This window comes from Gymnogyps californianus, chromosome 6 (assembly GCF_018139145.2).
Source record: "Gymnogyps californianus isolate 813 chromosome 6, ASM1813914v2, whole genome shotgun sequence".
Taxonomy (NCBI): domain Eukaryota; kingdom Metazoa; phylum Chordata; class Aves; order Accipitriformes; family Cathartidae; genus Gymnogyps; species Gymnogyps californianus.
Window position 1 is genome coordinate 33887069 of NC_059476.1, and position 21502 is coordinate 33908570.

Genomic DNA, 21502 nt, shown 5'->3' on the forward strand with positions numbered 1-21502 from the left:
TGCTACTTTTCCACCATTCTATTATTTGCTTCTTGCATACTAAAACAAGGTGTTTTCTGTGGCTTATGAATTGGAGCTCAGTCTAACATGGCTAGGCTTAAAACCACATAACAAAATCTCATCTTCAAGTGGCAGGAGCAGCCTTGTGGCCTCTCAAGCACTAGTCCTGGTGCACTAAATCAGTGCTGTTTACTCTTCAGGGTTGACTGAGACAGACTCCTGCAGCTCTGGGATTAGAGGCTATTTAGTTAATTGATGCAGCAGAACCAGAAGGATCCCATAACACCATCAATAAACGGACTTCAAAACCAACAGCTATTCTTCCTTTCATGCCTTTTTCTACAACAAAGTTCAGGAAAAAATTTCTTGGGAGGGAAACCACCCCAAGAGAGAACCACAGTTGCAATGGTTCAGGCCTGAGAGCAATTTTGAAAATGCTCATAAGTTTCAGAGCCAGAACTGATCTTAATCATACAGACTAATTTCCCGCACAAGAAATTTTCTGTAGTATTGGATTTTTTTCTTCCCTGCTATAGATTCAAGATACAAAATGTGTTTCTGCCCAATCTTATCCTCTAATCACCTGAAAAACCCCAACTGTGTGTGTGGCCCTCAGAACCTGAGCAGGAGTAAGAACTCCCATGTGTCAGAATTGCAAACTCTAGATGCTTTCACAGGGAGTGTAAGTTATATATAAATGATGATTAAAGAACATGTACCAGAGGTGGAAGATGATAGCTCATTGGTCCCTACTCAAGAAATTGAATGACCTGCTAAGATATTAAGTGTTCTTCGTCTATTGACAGATACCGTGCTGGAGTGACATAACCGATGCCTACTTAACCTGGGAAAATGAGAAATATGATAAGGAGAGAATCTAAGCAAAGAAAAAACAGGAAAAAAAAAAAAAGACTACTGAATAGTCATCTAAACCACAATAACTGAGGTAACAAAAGTGTATGGATGTGAAATGGAGAGAAGAAAACAGAACATTAGTGGTGACGCTGCTGGTAGCAGAGATCCCCAATATAATGCCACTCTAAGCTGTGCGGCTTCACTAACTTTTAAGGCACGGATGGCCACATCTCTGCCACTGTATGTCTGAAGTAATGAATCTGAACTGGACATGCTGGACGGTATCGTGCAAACATGCAAGCATAGCAACAGTCCTTCTGAAGCCAACTCAGCTGTTGCTGTATCTTGCTCCCCAGTGTCTCTGGTTTTAGAGGCAGCATGCACAGACCTTTTATTCCCATAGAACAGTTAATCCATCCAAACAAGAGAGCTTGTAACTACAGAGCTGCTATTTTACAAGCCAATCACCTAAACTTCACCTGCACAGAACATGAGGTCAAGGTATGGTAGTTCCTACAGCATAACACTTTTCCTTCACTGCAGAAGTTCAGAGCTTTTCAGCTCTTTCCTAAGGAACTCAAGATGATTGTCAGTTTATCTAGAAAGTATTCCATTCTAAAATACACGGTACTGCATTGGCGATTTTCTTATATCCCAGGCGGTAGTGAGTGGATATCTGGCAGATGACCTCCATGTGGCTGTGTGGAGCCTGGAGGGCTCACTGCTGCACAAACCCAGCAGATGGGACTCTGCAGAAGCCAGTGAATAAGCATCAAGCTCATTCCACTCTAACAGAATCCTGCAAGGCATGTGGGCACTTTCTTCCTAAGGAGCAGACAGTCCCCTACAGCAGAGAGGGCAAATTAGCATGGTAGGCAGGAGGACAAGCCATTGCGGGTGTTCTTCACCACAGAGGCCTACAGGATTAATAATGCACGTTTTCCCAGGCAGTTGATTTGTTACACCACAAAGTAGCTCTGCTTAAATACACCGTGACTTTGCCTGACCTGTGAGTCCCTGCCCCACTTCCTGACAACTATGGGGCAGTCCCATGGAAGCAAACGTGTACTGGGAAACTATTCTTTACTTGCACTAGTTACATATATAACTGAGGAATGAGGGTGAACAAGAAGGGACTTACTGTTGGCTTCTTTAAAATTATATGACTATTACTGATGACAGGATTCATGCTGCAGGCAGTCAAATATGACTGTGGGTTTTTTTTTTCCCCTATGCATGGTTTTACCTACTGACTAGTTCATTTTCAGAGATGCAATTAAGAAATTCAGCTCCACCCAGAGGAGATCTCTGAATGATAAACTGAAGCCCCTTTTCTGTGTGTCTCTACAGAGTCACATGCCTGCTCCACCACATTGCCACCCTGCCAGGCTTAAAGTTCAGTACAGAGCTTGCGCAACTGCGCCAGGCTGGCCCTGAGACCCAACAAACATGCCCTGCCTCTCAGCTGTGACAGTTTCTCAGACGTTTCCACCATGCTAATGTGACTAAAAGGCCACTAGTCCAGAACTGGATCCTATTTGGACATTGGAGAGCAGGCAAAGGGAACATGTGACTGCCTGCACCTGTCAATGTGAATGTCTCCTTAGACTACTTACTATTTGTGGGACAGAGAAGAGTGGGAGAAAGGCAAACACTCACAGACAAGTTGTACGGGCTAGGAGGCGATTCAGCTCTGACCAAGTTAAAAGAGCAGGTTCTGCAATGTCTTGCTACAGAAACCAATACCAGGTAGGAACTATCTCCAGAAAGGCAACCACATACATCTGAGGAAATTGTGCAAAGAATGAACCAGGGTAGATCTCTTCTGCTGCTGGATGATTTAGCAGATGATAAGAACCCAGACTGATTCATCTGTAAAATATAGGCTGAGGATTTGTTACAAAAGCATAAAGCTGGAGAAGCTCCTGGGATTTCAGGAGAACTATTTCAGTTTCATGTCAGAATAATGTCATTGAAATCAGTAGCTGGTACAGTTGGAATTACACAGTAGAAAAATCATATAACAATGACTTTTCCCTCTGCCACAGATTATAATCAACTGAGCTGCAGCCAGAGATGATGATGGATTCAGCCCTTTCTGAGATGTCAGTGTGATAATAGAATGATAATATTGCTGGACAGTCTGACACACCTGGACATTTCTGGGATGCAAGCACAGCACCTAACTTGTGGCACACACCTAGCAGAGTTGTGAAAGCTGCTACTCTGCACAAAGGGTGCAGGTCAGATTGTGAGACTTGGTTCATTTAGCTGATTTGATCAGCTACAGTCCAAGTGTTTGATCACAACTAATTTCTTAACCAGCTAAAGGAATGACTCTGAGATCTAGACAATGCATGAAGAATGTAAGTGTAATCAACACTGAGATCATCATCATTAAATTCTGAGCACCGTATACACCATTAGTGAGCATAAACCCATTTGTACACAGGCTCTTGGAATTTACTCACAACATCGCTCTTAAAACCAATACTGTGAAGTGGGACGCGTCATTGCTTGGGGTCTCAAAAGCCATCCCCAAGCACCTTGGAAAGCCAGGTCTCTTATTTAGGAGTCCAAATATTTACTTTAGGCAAAACTATTTTTAGGCAAGTAAATTTTAAATGGTCCACCATCGCATATATTCATTTCATATTAGGTAAGAGAGATAAAGAATTTCAAATTTGTCCTCAAGAGTTAAATGTTTCACTCTAATATTGTTTTTGAAGGTAGATTAGAGCAATATTTACTGACAACCTAACAGGTTAATGTTTACCGTCAGGAGAACAATGGTCTAGTCTGAACTTGGGACAACAGAAAAAGTCAGTTCCCTAGAACGTACACATGTGATGAAATAGCTCACTTCACTATGCTTTGCAAAACAAAGCGGCATAGAAATTCAAAGGCATCCAGTCATGAAGGCTGAGTCAAGCTGTAGGAGTAGGGGGTAATCTTTACAAACGAACAATGGCTTTACTTGCAGAATCATGTCTATGGATGGCTATTCAGTATCAGCTCAGGGAAAGGAGACTACTTCATTTCATAAAGTCTCTTAAGTCATGGGAAAAAGTATTAGCCACTTAATAGCCAGGAATGCCTACATTGCATTTACATTGTTTCTCTTCCTGTAAATACAGATGTTTTAAGTAACAGTTCTCCTGTGTTTTGTTTCTACTGTCAGCTGAATGGAAAGTATGTGCAACGTAAAAAAATACCAAAAGCAGATGAGAGTATGCATATGGTAAAAGATTATATGACTCTGTAGCGAGAGCTCACGCTTTTCTGAAAGTTTCCTTACATAAAAAACCAGATCAATCCCACTTACCTTCAGTGAAACACAATAGTAGGATACAATCTAAATCTATATTGATCTAAATATTTGGCAAGAAATAAGCTTACTGCTCAAAGACTGAGCATAACACTAAACATTCAAGTTTACATATCTTCAGTTTTCAGAATGTATTCTACTATAATTTATTACAAGGAATGTTTCTCTGCTGTTATTTCAGTTTCACCCTGAAATTGATTACTAGTCCAGTCTACAGGCTCATGCCTCCCTGAAAGGAAATAATACATGTTGACAGTGGTGTTCATACCTTCGTCTGTGCATCAACAGCAGCTCCTTGGTTAACAAGAACCTCTGCTACATTGACCCTATCCTCTTGAGCAGCCAGGTGGAGTGGCGTCAGTCCACTCTGTAAATTAGAAGCAACAAGCAACAATCTTCAGAGGAGGCACATGAATACTGAAATGCAAATTCAGGTATCAGTAAGACTCAAAACATCCTACTGAATTTAAAGAAATTATAAATTCCACTTTCACTGTGTAATGTGCTGCCTAATCACATTTGTTGATTTGCAAGAAAGTACAATTTGAAAGCCAGGAAGATAATGTTTCTGTTACACATGGAACACTTCATGCAGCATTAAATGTGGGATAGCAAATTATAGCACCTTAAGAAAAAGTAACATAGTATTTTTTTACCTCCTGACTAATTCACTTCCTTAGAATGAGTAAGATTTTAAAAGAAATATTAAATTAGTTTTTACACTTCTGCAAGTTTTCTAGAAGTAACATTCACTCAGGTTTATCCTTGCCTTTTACTCCTCTACTTGATCATTTTCAAACACAAACAGAAAAAATAAAACTACTTTTCTCTGAGATCAGGTCCATTTCTCTCTGCCCAGGGAGTACGTAGACTTGCTAGATGACATGTCCTGACACTCTTACTTTTTTGATAGCTCATTATTTTTCTTATCTGAAACTTGAGATCTAAAATCCTTAAAACCTCAGAAAGCTATGCAACTTTCTGTCACATAAAAGACCTCAGGTAAAAGGGGTGGAAGAGAGAATCTGCTGAGGGGATGTTGTTAGGAATGGGAAAGAATATCCTTTACTTGCAAACTACAGTTCTTTTTCTCTCCTCCTGTTCCTACTGCCTTTAGCACCAGTGACAGAAGAGCGGGTGGCAGCAGTTGACACATCAGGCAGAAACACTTGCTAAGTGTCCTACCCTTGAACCCAAACTCATGTCCACAGTGCACTCACTACCAAAGGCGGTTATTCTGAGTGTGTCCCACTGTACTGTACTCGAACATACAGTCCTGATGACAATGCAGCTTAGGTGGGTCACATTACACAAACATATAACAGTAACCAATTGTAAATTACCTAACGGAGCCTGGATATTATGGGCCAAACCTCCTAAAAACATTTAATAAATGCTCAGTGCCCACACTGGGGCTCTGAGTATTCAACTCCCAACCATTCTGTGGATCCTGAAGAAAACAAATGCTCTTTTTATTCCCATCACAAAACTCAAAAGTTAGTATGCTTTAAATATCTGGCTTCAAGCGTACATGCTGGGCTCAGAGGAAACGTGCGTCCATAAGTGAATACTGGGGGAACTATTTTCAAAAGGTGGTGTTATCAGTATAATGAGAAACTAGAGATTATAACTGAACAGTAACAGATTGAAGGATGTTGCAGGTAATTAACCTCTGGTGGGACTGAATCAAAATGCCAAGCAGCTGCAGTCATACTCTCTGTATTACCCTCAGGAGCAAAACCATGATAGCCAATGTGATGCAGAATGTGTATTTGGCAAATTGCCCTGTGGGGATACAAAGTACATCCTGCACTGCATAAGCCCACACACTTGATTGAGACTGGGGGAAAAAAAAAAAATCAACATCTGCAAGAGAAGTTTCCTGAAGGAGGGCCCAAAAATAACCAAACTGTAAAGTTAGAAACAGGAAAACACAGCAGCCCTGTGCAGCATCACCCACAGCCTCAGAGGACACTGAGTCTTTCTACCTGCTGAGAATAAGAAATATTTTCCATGAAAAATTTGTCTCTTGCCTTTCTACTTTAGCCACATAAGTCCATACTGAAACTGCACTTTACAACACCTCTGATGTCTAGTGGGGCATTTAAAGAATTAAGGCTGCACATTTGCTAGAAACATTACTATAGAGCAGACTTAATAGCCTATAAATTCATACATATAGAAACAAAAATCTACCAACTTCTCTTTCCTGTCCCCAGGAGAAATTACACCAAAAGTCACTGTGCTCTGAGGAACACCCCCTGGGGAGGAAGAATCACTTATCTTAATGAGCAAAATCTCAGACAACCTTGCTGCTGTTATGCCATAAAAAAAAATCAGCTTCCCTTAACAAGTTAGTTGTTACCATTGCTTAATGGGCAGGCACGTATCTAGAGGCTCATAAATGACACGCGCCAACTCCACTAACTGCTGGGAGAGGAAGACATTTTCTCTCTGGGCATGTTTTGGCAGACTAGCATAACATGGAAGGAAGGGAGATGGATTAATAAGTTCCTCTGCAGCATGTACTATCATCAAAACTTGGGTACTACGAAATACAGTTTATTCAATGTGACATGGCATGCTGCATGCTGCTCTCTTTGCTAGAAGAAATAAGGATGTGTATTCAAACACCTGCAGTGGTTTTCACAAACGTGCAGAATCACAGTGGTCAAAATTTAATGGCAGGCCCCTATCCTTCTCATCACCATGTTTGTTTATTGCCTTAGCACCAAGCAGGGGGCACACTTACCTTGTTGCTGAGATTTACATTAGCATTTCTAGTAAGAAGCAATGACACCATGTCCACGTGGCCGTCCTGAGAGGCAAGATGTACAGGGGCGATACCCTGTCTGGTTACAGCATTGGCATCAGCACCATATTCCAGCAGTGTAGTTGCTATGTCCATCTGGTTTTTCTTGGCAGCTATGTGCAGTGGCGTATAGCCATTCTGTCAACAGAAAGTACTTCATTGCAAGCTACTCATTAAACAATGTGATAAATCACTTTCCTGTACCTACCCAACTCTATGAAAGTAAGTAATTAGTTCTAAAAATTCTGTCAAACATAGTCAAATATAATATTAACTAGTTGTACAAATGAATGTATCAGAGCTTTAAGCAATCCGTTTTTGAAAGTACTGCTACAATTAGGAGGATTCTGAAAGAAACTTTCAAATTTGGTAAAAAAATATCTGTTCAGAAGAGCACAACCTATAGCAATAGGAATATGAGTTTGATTTCACAGACAGTTGCTACTTTTCCTTGAACGTACATAAAAACTTTAACAAGCAGAAGAGCAGGATGTGTGTTCATAACTCAGAACAGCTGTTATTGTTTGGTTTCTTTCCCATTTCCCAGTGTGAATGAAAGCATTATGTACATGAAATATGGCCTTTCTTGCAGCATTTACCCTAACCTTACTAACAGGCTGTTTTCATTCAGATCAAGGGAAAATTAAAGCATATAACTTTAGAGTTTTGCATTCTTTATTTTTTTTATTCCTTCCAATATATGTACCCAGTGAGCCCACTACTAAAAATAAAAGTGCAGTATCTACTGCATGATAAAACTTTATAATTCTAAAAAAGGATAGATTTGGCAGAAAATAGATAAATAAAGAATAACTGATTAGCACACAAATACCAAAACACTGACTAAGGTATGACAAGCTTTTGGTACAGATTGCGATGCCTGTTTAATCAAGACATTTCTGTCTTTCAGAAATATATTAGCCCTCATTTTAAAGGAAATGGCAAATGTGCACACACATGCATGTGACTAAGGAAGAAGGTCGAGGGGGGTGAGACCCTAGTTGCATAAACCGTTCCGTACAGTATCATAAGTACCATGTGCATCTCAGATTGCACAGCCCAGTAAAATCTACCTAAAGGCACAAAGCATTCACCTGGCTTGGCTCCTCCCTGCGCCCCCCGGGGCAGCAGGGCTGGACTCTACAGGAAGGCAGGTCACAACAGATGCAGGGCGATGCAGGTAGGAGCAAAGAGTAAATACAGAGGGGCACACAAATGACTACAAGATAGCTTTAATAGTAATCTGGAAGTGAAAGACGCACAGCACTAACTCCACGTGGAAAAGGTTCTGTGACCTTCAAAATTCAATTCAGATTCAGTTCAGACCTTAGATACTAAGATATTTCAAAATGAGACCCCGGAAACACAGTGCCACAATTAATAAGGGAAGTATACAGCCACTGAATTTTCACTTTGAAGATAAAATGCTTCAGGAAAAACAAACATAATCCTCTCCCTTAGACTTCCTGCACGAGACTGACATGTAAAACAACAAATGCCACACGAGCACCTACTAAATCCTAAATACTATGTGCTAAATCCTGCGTATATGCTAAACTGTGTATTTTAAATGGAGCTCACGTATATTTTGTAAAATAACAAATGCAGTTTTCAAGCCTTTTCCTCAGAAATGGGCATACATTGCTTTCAGTGGAATGGAAAGCAGCAGGTTGCCAAGAGAAGGTAAAAAGAGAGCTGAAAAATAAAAGCTGAAATTCAGCTCAGTCTCAGTCTGCATCTTCTCCTCATAAGGGCTGTGCTCTGCCACTACGCATAGATGCGGAAGGGAACGGAGAAGTTTGGAAGGAAGGGTATTGGGTTATTCTAGCTGCCAGTGAAAAGAGGTAAAAAGGGGAAACAGTTAAAGATGAAGGGATAGAGAAAAAGTGAGGCTTTGGGGGTAGGGGGGAGAGGAAGAGAAGCATGTAAAGTGGATGCCAAATTAAAATTAGGCACAAGCCTAATTTTTGCCTATAAAAGAGAAGAATGGTTCATCAGAACAACTGTTTGTATCACAATGTTGTACTCTGACATGGCCGCTTCCCACACCCTTTCACCGATCACTCTTCAAGGCAAATGCTGCCAGGCCAGGCTAATGAGGTACTCTTAAGATCAGCGTTAAAGACAGGAGTGTCACAGAAGAAGCAACTGCTGATGAAACTAACTTGGAGCCAGTGATGAGATATGACATAACACATTTATTTATTAGACCACATTTACAAAAGAAATAGGAAATCATCTGCTGTAACCACCATCATCTTTCAGATGACTGCACAGTGGGTGCCTAAAGCAACAAACATGCTACCGTTAATTGTGTTTAGTATTGACACTTTACTCAGTGTTGCTGTGGCTCACTTGCTGCAGAATACTAACAAATGCTTTCTTTTAGGAAGACTTACAACTGGCACTTGAAGGCCTGAAGTGGCAGCTGCAAAACTGGTCTGTTACAGATGGGGAAGCGAAGGTGACCTGACACATGAGTTTGTGTGATATATACCATAGCCTATAGCGCTTCCACCTTGGTTTGGACTTCCCAAGCCCTTGGCAGTGGCTGCTGCAATCCCTGCCCCTACAGGACGCACAGCTTCCACTGGCAGTTTCTTTCAGCAAAAACTGGGTCAGTGTCTTCTCATCCTCTTCAGAAGGCCCTTTCTTCCCCACAGTTGCATTTAAGAGTGCTGTGTTGCAGTAGTAAAAGATCAGAGATCACTCCAGTTCACCTCCTGGGGCACTGCTCTGGCAGATTGCTACTATCGACATTATTGATTTTAAACTGTGCCATTGCTGCTGGCTATCCATGTTTATTTAACTTTCCTCTCTTCTGCACTATAAATTCTGGGACCTAACATGTATGACAGACTCCATCCTCTTCTTTAGCCATGCAGAAAGCCTCTAGTGTTACAGCTGTATTCAGTCATGTGTGAGAGGAAGGCAATCAAGGAGAGCTGTCTGTCCATCTACGATACTGGCTTTTCCACTAGCTCTTCCTTTTCCACAGTGTTTTTTTGCAGTGATTTTAGGAACATATCTGGGTTGTTTCAGATGAGGTATTTACACTGCACTTACCCCACTTGTAACAAGTGCTTCCACCCTGTTTGACTTATTGTTGCTGTCCAATTTTCGATTATTGATCCATACTTAAAACTGGGATCCACAAAAGATATAGACACTTTAAGCTTCTCTAAATTCTTTTTTCTACTCAGAACTAGAATACATTTAAATATTTATTCTTTCACATCCCCTGAAATCTTACACTATGTGTTATCTTGCCTACAGTAAATTGCAATCAAAGCAGGGCTGTGACTAGTTGTTTTATTTTCTCACCAGTCCATTTACACTATGGTAGAAGTATTGTGAAGCACATTAATAATTACGTACATTGTACTGAGAAACATATCACACCTCAGAAGTCACCCTGTGGTACAATACAGGAGAACTACCCCTGTGTAGCAAGGCATTAACTCCAAGCTTGCCCTGCACAGATGTTAAGATGCAATGATACAAGGTTGGCTGGCTTGGAGAAGGTACTAAGGAGACCGGACAAGTGAAAGCAAGGCTCAGTATTCACCGAGACTGAACTTTATTGAAACTACGGATTGTAAATGTTTCTACATCTATATTTGCTTTTTTACTGCTATTTTATTCACCTGCAGAATTATTCTACCAGCTTTATGTGGTTGTGAGACATTAATGAACAACGTCACTGAGCCCCCTGTAATTGCAAGCATATAAAACCTAGAAAGAACAGAGGTAGACAGGGAATAAAGTGACACAAAAAGCCTTGGTATTGTTCCCCCAGAGCGGCCAGTACTTGTACCTTGGCAGATGCGTGAGGTGAAGCTCCCTGGTCCAACAGTAGGAGTGCCACTTTTTGATTATCGTAGTGTGCAGCTACATGCAGTGGTGTTAAACCGCTCTAAAAACACATGCAGAACAAACAAGTGCTGTTACAGACCTTTTCCAGGGAAAACTTAAGAATTTGGAAAATCAGAGTAGATAAGGTGAAAACACACATTTGTTATTCATTCATGTATCCAGAGTCTTTGATAATTTCAGAATCAAAAAATAAAACAGAGATTTGAAAATCCTTACTGAGCTGTGAAAGCCCTTTTCACTTTTCCCAGGGAAGATGAACAGAGAAGCACATATCTGTGCTGCCCCCAGGACAGAGCAGGTAAGGAATTTTGACCCTGAGGTCACACCCTCGGCAATGTTTTTCTTTTACTGCAGTGGATAAGTAAACTGTCCCTTGGATCTGTAAAAATCCAAGCTGGGCTGGTTTAAAAAGCTTGAGGTCCTACTGGGCTTTGGCCCCTGTCATGAGACCTGGGGGAGCAGAGCCAGCTGCCTGAATACTCTGATAAGGACTGTAAATAGTCTAGGCAGGAAGGTAGGGGAATGGTTTGTCTCCATTCCTCTGGGTGGGTACAGAGAGGACATAATTGTGTTGTCAATTAGTGACAATAAAAGTCACTTTTGTCAAGAGTTCGCTGGCTCTTGGCAGTCCCAATAGGGACTGGAATATTACATGAAACCCATTCCAGTTAAACCCAAGCTGTGGATACTAGTGTGTTGGTAAGTAGGTACAAGGATATTATTAGAATATTATGTGCATTTAGATATTTGCTGTGGAAGTGGCAGTGGCTGCTTCTGTCCTACCTTTCCAGAAGCATCAGGAGATGCATTCTTCTGAAGCAGGAGGTTGGCTACCTCAATTTTCCCATATTTTGCAGCCACATGTAAAGGAGTAAATCCTTTCTGTAAGAGAAAGCAGTTATACAGCAGCCTTGTGCACTCTTTTTCAGGGTAAGGTTTGTCTCTGATCTACAAGGATACTGCTGTTTCCATCCATCCCCTCACATAGTCCTGAGTACAGGCAGCAAGCCTGCAGATTCCCAACTGCCCTGGTGGGTCTGGAGGCCCTCCCTTGCAAGGCAAAGCCCTATCTACATTAAAACAACTGTAAAAAGGGAAGAGTCAATTCCTTTCTTCACACTACCAAAGACCCAAAGGCAAAGCTGGGTAACAGCTTATCAACTCCCATCAGGAATTTCTGCCCTGCATTCCTTTCATTCCGAGAAAATGCATGTCTGATCACTGGGATACATTACACGTCAGGCTCTGAGGTAAAAGCATGAGGCCTTGTATCCTTTTAATAAAATGTAGTTCATTCTTACATTATTTGTACGCTTATATGACTCTGGCAGCATTTAATTCACAAGTAGCACTTACTACCGGCGTATTTTACTATTGAAGCTATCACTTTTGCAACTCCCTTACCTTGGTAATGATAGATAAAGATGCACCATGATCCAAAAGAACAGAAGCTACATCTTCATGTCCTTCTCGAGCAGAAAGATGCAGGGGCGTATAGCCAGACGTCGTAGCTGCATTTGGAGATGCTCCTTGCTGTAGCAGCTGCTGTACTATATCTGCTTTTCCCAGTCGAGCAGAAATGTGCAGTGGTGTTTGGTCATCCTAAACATAAAGGAAATAACACAGTCCTACATAAGAAAAATAAGGCTCATATTTTGACAGAAAATATTTGCTCAGATTCTAGCACTTTTCAAAATTTCAGACAAGCATTAGTTCTACTCAGGTCTTACCTAGTGAATATTGCACACTGGCTTTCTCTTTGTCATATAATAAAGACATCTTGTGCTTTGTTGATGCATCACAAAATATTCCAGACAGGTACATAAATCCATAACAGTAAATAAACTGATCGATTTTCTTAATCTGGATTTGCCTCACTTTGTTTTGTCACTAAGGTGCATTGAGTTTCCTGTTGAATTTGAGACCTTTCTTAAAACGCAGCGAATGCATAGCTCTATTCCTCATGTCTTGATCTCTTTTATGATTCCCAGCAACATTTAACAACCCAATCAGTTGTTCGGGATGACCTGAGGTGCTTCGCATATTATTGCCTAGTAACTTGCATTAAGTATCTATTTTGTGCTTTTTTACTGGTGAATGATTTGTTTGGTATTTTGCAGATAACTCTACAGCGGATGTAACTGAAGATAAAACATGGTGTTGAAATTCACTGTCGTCTTCTCACTGCTCATTCAGAACACAATAATCCTAATAGTTTTAAGTATAGGGGCTGCCCTGTCACGAATCTCGTTTTTTATTTTCCTTCATTGAAAATATTGTGGTTGGTTGTGACCTTGTTCTGAGTGTCTAATAGATAATTTCTTCCTTATTCAGTACTTGGTTTTGTATTTTTGTCCTCCCCATTCTCAGTTGTACAATCTTTGGATTAAGCACACTATTGCAACAGTATGGCCAACAAAGCCTGTGACTTTATTTTTTCCCATTCCTCATAAATCTATTCAAATATCTTTCTCTCCCCATTTTTCCTTGCTGAATTTCCTACCTTTTGAGCACTGCTACCCCACGTCCTGCAGCAGAGTAGTTCTGGGGTGTTCTCTGCTATGGAGACTTCTGCCCATGCCCATCCTGCAACAGTGATTTTACACCTTTGGAATTTAGGATGAGAGACCGTCAGGATGTAAATGCTGCTACTTTGGAAGGAAATTCTCCTCTGACTGGTGGATAGCCTTTATGGTTCTTAAATGTTTCCAGCTTATGCCTGTTTCCCACAAATTTCTCACGGCTGATGTTAGCACTGGTGTATAATCTATTACTTGGATGTAGTTGTTATTTATGATAACAAATTCATCATAGGCAATGGCAGTTTGCACAAATTAATTCATTGTGTGAAATTACTTAGAAAATATTGGCATGACTGTGCTTCTGAGCACGAGTTGTTCGCTTTCAAGGCTGTCTTTGGAGATTTACAGACCACATGATTCACTTCTATTGTCTGACCGCTTGCAGATATGAAGCATATCTGCTATAAATATTTAGTCAGAGTTCCATATAAGTAGATATTCTTACTAGTAAATTTATTTGTGAGCCAATTCACAGATGATAATTTCACAATGAAAAATAGATTTCTTTGAAATTGTATTCGTTTAATCACTATTTGAAAAAAAGTTTTCCTGGTTTTACCTATTAAGACTGCTATTTATTGCACCCATTTATGTCCTTCCCCATCTGTTTCCTGGAACTCTTATTTCCATAATTTTGTATGCTTCTTCAGTGGCTCTTGACCATTTGTTCCACCCCCCCTCCATCTTCCTCAGTTGCAATTGTTTCTATAGGGTCTGTTCCTTCTTTCCAGCCCTATGCTACATCCCCTTACTGTGCCTCCTTACTTTAGGAGGTGTTCTTTAGAAGTATAACTGTTTTTGAGCACATGCAGGCTGACGCTTTAGGGACATGACAGGAGACACCAGCAGCCTAGGGTTTACAGTTTTGCAGAAATAAAAGCAGATTTGAGGCATTCCTCCCCCTCCTTGATTCCCACCCCAAAACAAAACTCTTCAAACACAGTATTTTATATTAAAAGCTGACAAAAAAACGAGCGTGGTATCAACTGGACATCTCCTGCCTTCTCTCTTACATACAGATCACTCATGACTACAGTAAGAGAGTACATAACAAAATAGTGGTCATTACGCCAAGGCCCTTGGCTTCATCTCCCTTTCTCTTCCTGAAAGACACGTGCAAGATGAATGTGATTCCTTGCTTTGTTAAATATAGATAATCTAGGGTTATTATACCTTGTATTGGGTTTGCGTGGCAAGGTTTTGGTAGCGGGGGGGGCTACAGGGGTGGCTTCTGTGAGAAGCTGCCAGAAGCTTCCCCTATGTCCGATAAAGTTAATGCCAGCGGGTTCCAGGATGGACCCGCCACTGGCCAAGGCCGAGCCCATCAGCAACAGTGGTAGCACCTCTGTGATAGCATATTTAAGAAAGGGAAAAGAAGTTACAGGGGAGTTGCAGTTGCAGCCAGAGAGAGCGGAGTGAGAAGATGTGAGAGAAACAACTCTGCAGACACCAAGGTCAGTGAAGGAGGAGGTGCTCCAGGCGCCGGAGCAGAGAGATTCCCCTGCAGCCTGTGGTGAAGACCATGGTGAGGCAGGCTGTCCCCCTGCAGCCCATGGAGGTCCACGGTGGAGCAGATAGCCACCTGCAGCCCATGGAGGACCCCACGCCGGAGCAGGTGGGTGCCCAAAGGACGCTGTGACCCCGTGGGAAGCCCGTGCTGGAGCAGGCTCCTGGCAGGACCTGTGGCCCCGTGGCCCCATGGAGAGAGAAGCCCACGCTGAAGCAGGTTTGCTGGCAGGGCTTGTGACCCCGCGGGGGACCCATGCTGGAGCAGTCTGTTCCTGAAGGACTGCACCCCGTGGAAGGGAACCACGCTGGAGCAGTTCGTGAAGAACTGTAGCCCGTGGGAAGGACTCACACTGGAGAAGTTCGTGAAGGACTGTCTCCTGTGGGAGGGACCCCACGCTGGAGCAGGGGAAGACTGTGAGTCCTTCTCCCCCTGAGGAGGAAGGAGCGGCAGAAACAACGTGTGATGAACTGACCCAAACCCCCATTCCCCATCCCCCTGTGCCGCTCGGGGGGGGAGGAGGTAGAGAAAATAAGGAGTAAAGTTAAGCCTGGGAAGAAGGGAGGGGTGGGGGGAAGGTGTTTTAAGATTTGGTTTTATTTCTCATTATCCTGCTCTAATTTGACTAGCAATAAATTAAATTAATTTTTCCCCAAGCCGAGTCTGTTTTGCCCGTGACGGTAATTGGTGAGTGATCTCCCTGTCCTTATCTCGACCCACGAGCCTTTCGTTTTATTTTCTCTCCCCCTGTCCAGTTGAGGAGGGGAGTGATAGAGCGGCTTTGGTGGGCACCTGGCATCTAGCCAGGGTCAACCCACTACATACCTGGACCATCACCTTACCTTAGCTTTAGCCTCCACCTGGGCTCCATTTTGTACCAGGTATCGAACAACCTCTGTTTGGCCAGCTCTGGCAGCCATGTGCAGCGCCGTTTCTCCTCTCTAGCACGCAGCAGCAAAAACAAAATATCATTAAAAACACGCTGCAGGAAAAACAAACCCCAACGTGTTTCATAAATACAAAAATACTGGTGACCCAGTTCAGAATAATCTCCACTAGAATATTTTGTAGTAGTTGTCTGTGAGCAAGATGGGAGATTAAGTCAATATTTGACCTCTTAGCTGTATGCTACAAAGCAGTTTATTTCAGGGTCAGTTTCCCAACACAATAGTGCCTTTGTCACTAGTCTTTTGCTGAAAAGAGACAGTGCAATTTTTGTATTTACTAGCATTTTACTAACAGTGTTAAAAATGACATCCATTTAAATACAGCCTCATTTAGCCAAACAAAAAATTTATTTCAAATTTTGTATATTCAGATACACATATATTTGGCTTTCCTCCTGCTGTGCCTTATGCCCCTACTATCATTTGTTATCTGACAAGCACTGAGATGAGTGAACAAGAGGAAAAAAAATCATAACTGAGTACATTAATGTGAGGCTTCATGGACTTACTGAAAGACTAATCCAAGGAAACCAGAATAAATTCATGAGGGAAACTGCTTTCTGCGGTTTTGGACATCAATACGTCTTTAGGTACAAACACCTGATAATTTAACAAATGGCATTGCATTTTTATATAATCTAATAGAATTAGCAGATGTAGACTTTAATAAAAGATTGTCTTCTAACTGCACCTGTGTATGGAAGGCGAAAGGGAGATTTTGAGGCCAAACTGTTAAAAAGAATCAACAAGCTTCTACTTTCCTCCCATTTCCCAACTTTCAAATATCCATCTAACAATGACTTCAGTTTTTACACATGCCCTGGGAGCGTTGGGGCACACAGGGCACATCCAGTAGAAAAGCACACTTGTATGGCTGTATGGACACAGGCAATATGTCCCGACAATCTGCTGCAATCTGTTGATAATAGCAGAACTTTCCTTAAATGGTAGGCCCCCGGGGTCCTGGGAAAACAGTGCTCAACAGTCAAGCACACATCTCAAAAATTACATATAAGAAGCTACAGTATGTTCTCATTCTTTACTTCAGAGGAGAAGAGAGTCTGCTTAAGGTCAGCCTCTTTTGAGGTTTCCTCAACCTGTCAAGCATCTCCCAAGTAGGAGTCAGCAGGCTGCACTTTCCCATGACTCCAGTAGGAGCCATGACTGCTATGGAAGTGGATGGTGAACACCAGAATTAGGCGCTTCACAACAGTGCTGCTCCCAGATATTATAATGTATTCATAGTTCTGCCATGCTGAAAGGAAACCTGTTACTCACCACATTGGTAGTGTTGGGTGACGCTCCATGATGCATTAGCTGCGATACAATATTTACATGTCCCATGAAGGCAGCAACATGGATTGGAGTTAGGCCCGACTGAAAACCAAACCAAAATCAAACTTAAATACCTACCTCCACACTCATTTACAAGAATGCCATGGGGAAAAAATAAGTTATTCTGAAGTAAGTAAATCCAAGTGCTTGCTCTTCTGAGAGGATCTTATCTTCTCAAAAACATATACACATGCTTAAAGGGCACACAGAACTGGAAACACCTTGAGTATGATTCATGAGCAAACATAAAAACATTCTAGGAATTCTGTAATTCTTCATCAACTAGAATCAACTATAGCTAAGCAAGATTTCTTCCTTAAGTTTTTGCTAAATATCATTTTGGACCAGGGAGGGGGAAGAGTAGAAACATTCCCGATACAAAGATAAGACTCTCTGGAACATTCAGCTAATGCAAAAAAGATGCAGTGTGTATTGTCCCCACCAAATCCAGTTGCTTTTGGATGAACAAAAAGGTCTATTGAACTTAGTGGTGAGCTCCATCCCCACCGTTTCTCCAGGAGAAAGGGAATTCAAAACTGTGGCATCCAGCCAGAGAGGCACAGACACAAATGACATGGGCCAAAGAGAATTCCCCCTGCCCTCAGGACCTTGTGGCACCATCACAAATCTGCACCACTGCCCTTACACAAGATATAAAAGACCAACTGCAGAGAAAGAGAAGGAGAGAGAAGGGGAAGGAAAAAAAGGGAGCAGTCATTTAGCAGGGCATGACCTTCGGGATTTTGCTTTAGAAATCCAATCAATAGTTAATATTTCCTCACATAGAATTACCCTAAAGCCCCTTCACAGCTGCTTCTGCACAGCTGTACCAACAGTCAGCCAGAGGCTGCAGAAGGGGGTTTTGCTACCAAGAGAAGAAGAAAACTCAGTGGATCTCTGGAAATCCCCTGATTTAGGCAGCTTCCCCATAGAAGTACACAAGTTCCAGGAGGGTAAAGGTGAGGAAAACACACTTTTGTTCCTTTCTCATACAGAACAGCAAACATGAGCAGGAAGGCAGAATAACTGGTTGAGTATGTTATTTCTTTTCCCTGTTTCACATAATTTAGTAAATGCTTTTAAAATAATAGACTGCAGGAAATACAACATGTGTGTCATCTTTGACCATAAACACTAACTCATACTGCAAAGATTCAAGCCTGCAGCTGAAAAAAAAGTGCAGTATCTACAAACAGAAGTACGGAATGTACCTGGAAAACAATTTACCACAGAAAAAGGTAATAAGCATTACCTTTAATAAACAGTTTATATGCAACAATGACTATTTGTGACATTTGGTACTGTTACCTCTTGTTGCATTTGCATTGTTTATTCACATCTTGCAACCAACACTTGTTTGCTCTCAGATTTCTTTTGGGGAGAAATACTCTGGAGCTTTCTGACCAATTTGTTTTGATGGCCAGATATAAACTTTCTTTCTGACTAGAGAAATAGCGGCTTATGTATGGGTGCTGAGTACGAACTCCTAATTCTGCCTTGAAAGGTTGTTACCATATAGACAGCCAGTGAAAGAGGCAGGCAGGAAGGTAGGGCCCTGCAGTAAAGTACCATGATGAATCTCAATAAATGCAGTCAAATGTGGTTTGAGATCACGTGAGATCATGGTGAGGCAGAGACAGGAAATAAAGGAAGAGCTCTTGGTTTTGGAAAGCTTTTGCTTGAAAAAGCAATTCAGGGGGTACAGACCAGACTGTTAACCTGGTTCATTCACACGAGACAATGTAGTTAAGTGTTGCTGTTGCTTTCATTCTCCTAATTTTTTGCATTTAAAAGGGATAAAATTGAATAGATAGTTTTTCTACTTCCACATTGACTGATTCCTATAGAGGACAGGCATCGCACCTCTTCTGTTAAGGTTCTTTTCGTGCTTCTCACTCATTTACTAACATGACTTCAAATCAGACTCTGAAAGCTGCATCTACAACCCCTATGGTTTTTAAAAACTAATCTGGAGATACATGAGCTGTAGCAAGGGCAAGCTCCATTTTCTCTCAAGAAACCGAGGAAGGGAGCTGTATGGTTTGCTACTGAATAATTACAACAAAAACCCATGCATCACATGAAACTCCATTTTGGAGAGATGAACTGCTCCCAGTTGTAGCTTGTTTAATCAATGGAATTGTTTATTGTTTTCTAATCTGGCTTCTTCCACAGTGGTCACACATTCATATATGTGACCTTTCCTCCTAACTTAGTAGAATATACATACACGTAGACAAACCAAATTTTCTGTAGGTACTTAATTAATCTCTAAATTGTGCCAATAACTGGGTACAGACTATCTCATGCTGATTGAAGTAATAGCATATTGATTTCTGTCTAGCTGATTTGTGATGACCCGTGATGGTGGGTGAATATAACTTCTGTGTGGAAAGCCAAAACAAGGTCTGAATTAAACCACTTTTCAAAATAGGACTTGAGTGAAGCACAGTCTTCACCTTGATCTCCGTAACAGGGTGAATTTCATCTTCAGTGCATTAAATTACAGGCAAAATTTGGCAGAAATGATACATCTTTTTTAAAATTTTGATCTGTTATGTTTCACTTGTTATTCCCTCTGTATTCCCAAAGTATATCAATTGTTTGGGTGTTGTGATCCATTAGGGCAACTGACTTTATTGTTCAGTTTTATTGTTTGGTAAAACCTAGTTGAAAATAATTGTTGACTTGATTGGTACATGTTCTTTCAGAAATGCTCAGATATTAATCACTAGAGTTACAATGAATTTTGTAGGAAAAACAAAGACAAATGTGAAAAGACCACTTCTTACCTCAGTTACAGCTTGAATTGATGCACCGTGCTTCAGAAGAAGTTCCATTACTTTTATTCTGTTCTTCTTGCAGGCAATGTGAAGAGGTGTGAAACCATTCTGTAAATGAGAAAGAACATACTTTTTGATACTGCATATGTCATTAAAAAGTAGAATTGGGTATGGAATTCACAGAAAACATTCCTCTGTTTTAACAAAACACCTCCCAGATTTGTTTTGTCTGCACTAAATTTTTCATGTAAAAGAGAAAAAACTTCTAAAAAGAAAAAGACATATTTCATATAGCCAGTTTTAATTATGAAATATATTGCCCACTCCAATAAAAGGTTTCTTTTCAAAAATTCTCAGTTCACCTAAAACTATCAAAAACTTCAGTTTTGCTTAGCATGTTCACTGTTAACTAGGTGGGGGGTTTTGTTGGAGTTTTGGGGGGGTCTGGGGGGTTTTTGGGGGTTGGTTTTCTTTTGACTTTTCAGAACTGCTGGTGGAAAAAAAAAAAACACCTTACCTTTACAAGCTCTGGCATTTGGATCTTCTTCTAAACTAATCTTACTACTTTTTTCTTTTCATTCATTACCTGGCAGGTTACTGTAATTACAATTATTTTGCCCCCTCCTTTAAAAAAAAATTGTGTGCAGCAGAGTGAACATTTTAAACTACCATCTTATTTAGTGTGAGATGATACAACAGAAAACAAGTAAAACAGGAAAATAAGCTGTCCAGAGCATCTGCGATTGGTACAATAACATTAGTGCACTGAATGCTCATGCCGCTTTGTATATTTATCAAAAAAGCCTTTGCAGAACAATTCTGAAAACAGCTGACAGAACTGGTCCCTCAGATCTGATCAAAATTAGCTTTTTTACCTGCCATATAGTAAAGACTATTGTATGCTTTTGTAATGTGAGGTCAGTGCAATTGTCTGTTCCAGTTAAGTGCGAGCTGCTCTCAATCTTCTCCTTAGCAGTGGACAATGTCCAGGGTAAGCTCAGATGTGTTTCAGGGAAGAGTGAGCTCGAGCTCCAGATACCGCACTCGGGCTCCTTCTACTTAATCATCCTGAGTGGGGATCAGGACAGACTAAAAGGAAACACTAAAAGATTTAGGGGAAAAGGAAATTTGTGGCTACGTTACCAGACCAATGACAGGCCACTGCCAGCAACTCTGACAAGCTAAACCTGATGATGATTTGATTATTTCAGAAGGCAAAAACAAATATTACAGGCCTACAAGCCTCCCCACTTGCTGGTTATAGTGAACAAAACCCATATATCATAATACCTTGAGCAAAGACACCTGAAGACAGGTTGATCTGACACAAAAAACAGAGGGGCTGAGAAAAGGAAATCTATGGAGCCCATGCTGTTTTCAAGAGAGTCAATCCCACCTGGCTTGTGAGGGTTTCAAGAGCTCACATATTTCAGGAATTGAATGAGTTAGTAGCATCAGACTGTGAAATCAACAGTCA

The 21502-nt window shown here is 41.2% G+C and overlaps 1 protein-coding gene across 1 annotated transcript in view; it reads right to left on the minus strand.

Moving 5' to 3' along the window:
- ANK3 (ankyrin 3) overlaps positions 1-21502 on the minus strand; it is a 210925-nt gene that overhangs the window by 91688 nt on the left and 97735 nt on the right. The window contains exons 11-18 of the mRNA XM_050899157.1: positions 20035-20133; positions 17186-17284; positions 15803-15901; positions 12276-12473; positions 11655-11753; positions 10813-10911; positions 6936-7133; positions 4452-4550 (exon numbers count right to left, since the gene is read on the minus strand). Coding sequence (XP_050755114.1) covers positions 4452-4550; positions 6936-7133; positions 10813-10911; positions 11655-11753; positions 12276-12473; positions 15803-15901; positions 17186-17284; positions 20035-20133 — 990 coding nt within the window. The remainder of the gene's footprint in view (positions 1-4451; positions 4551-6935; positions 7134-10812; positions 10912-11654; positions 11754-12275; positions 12474-15802; positions 15902-17185; positions 17285-20034; positions 20134-21502) is intronic.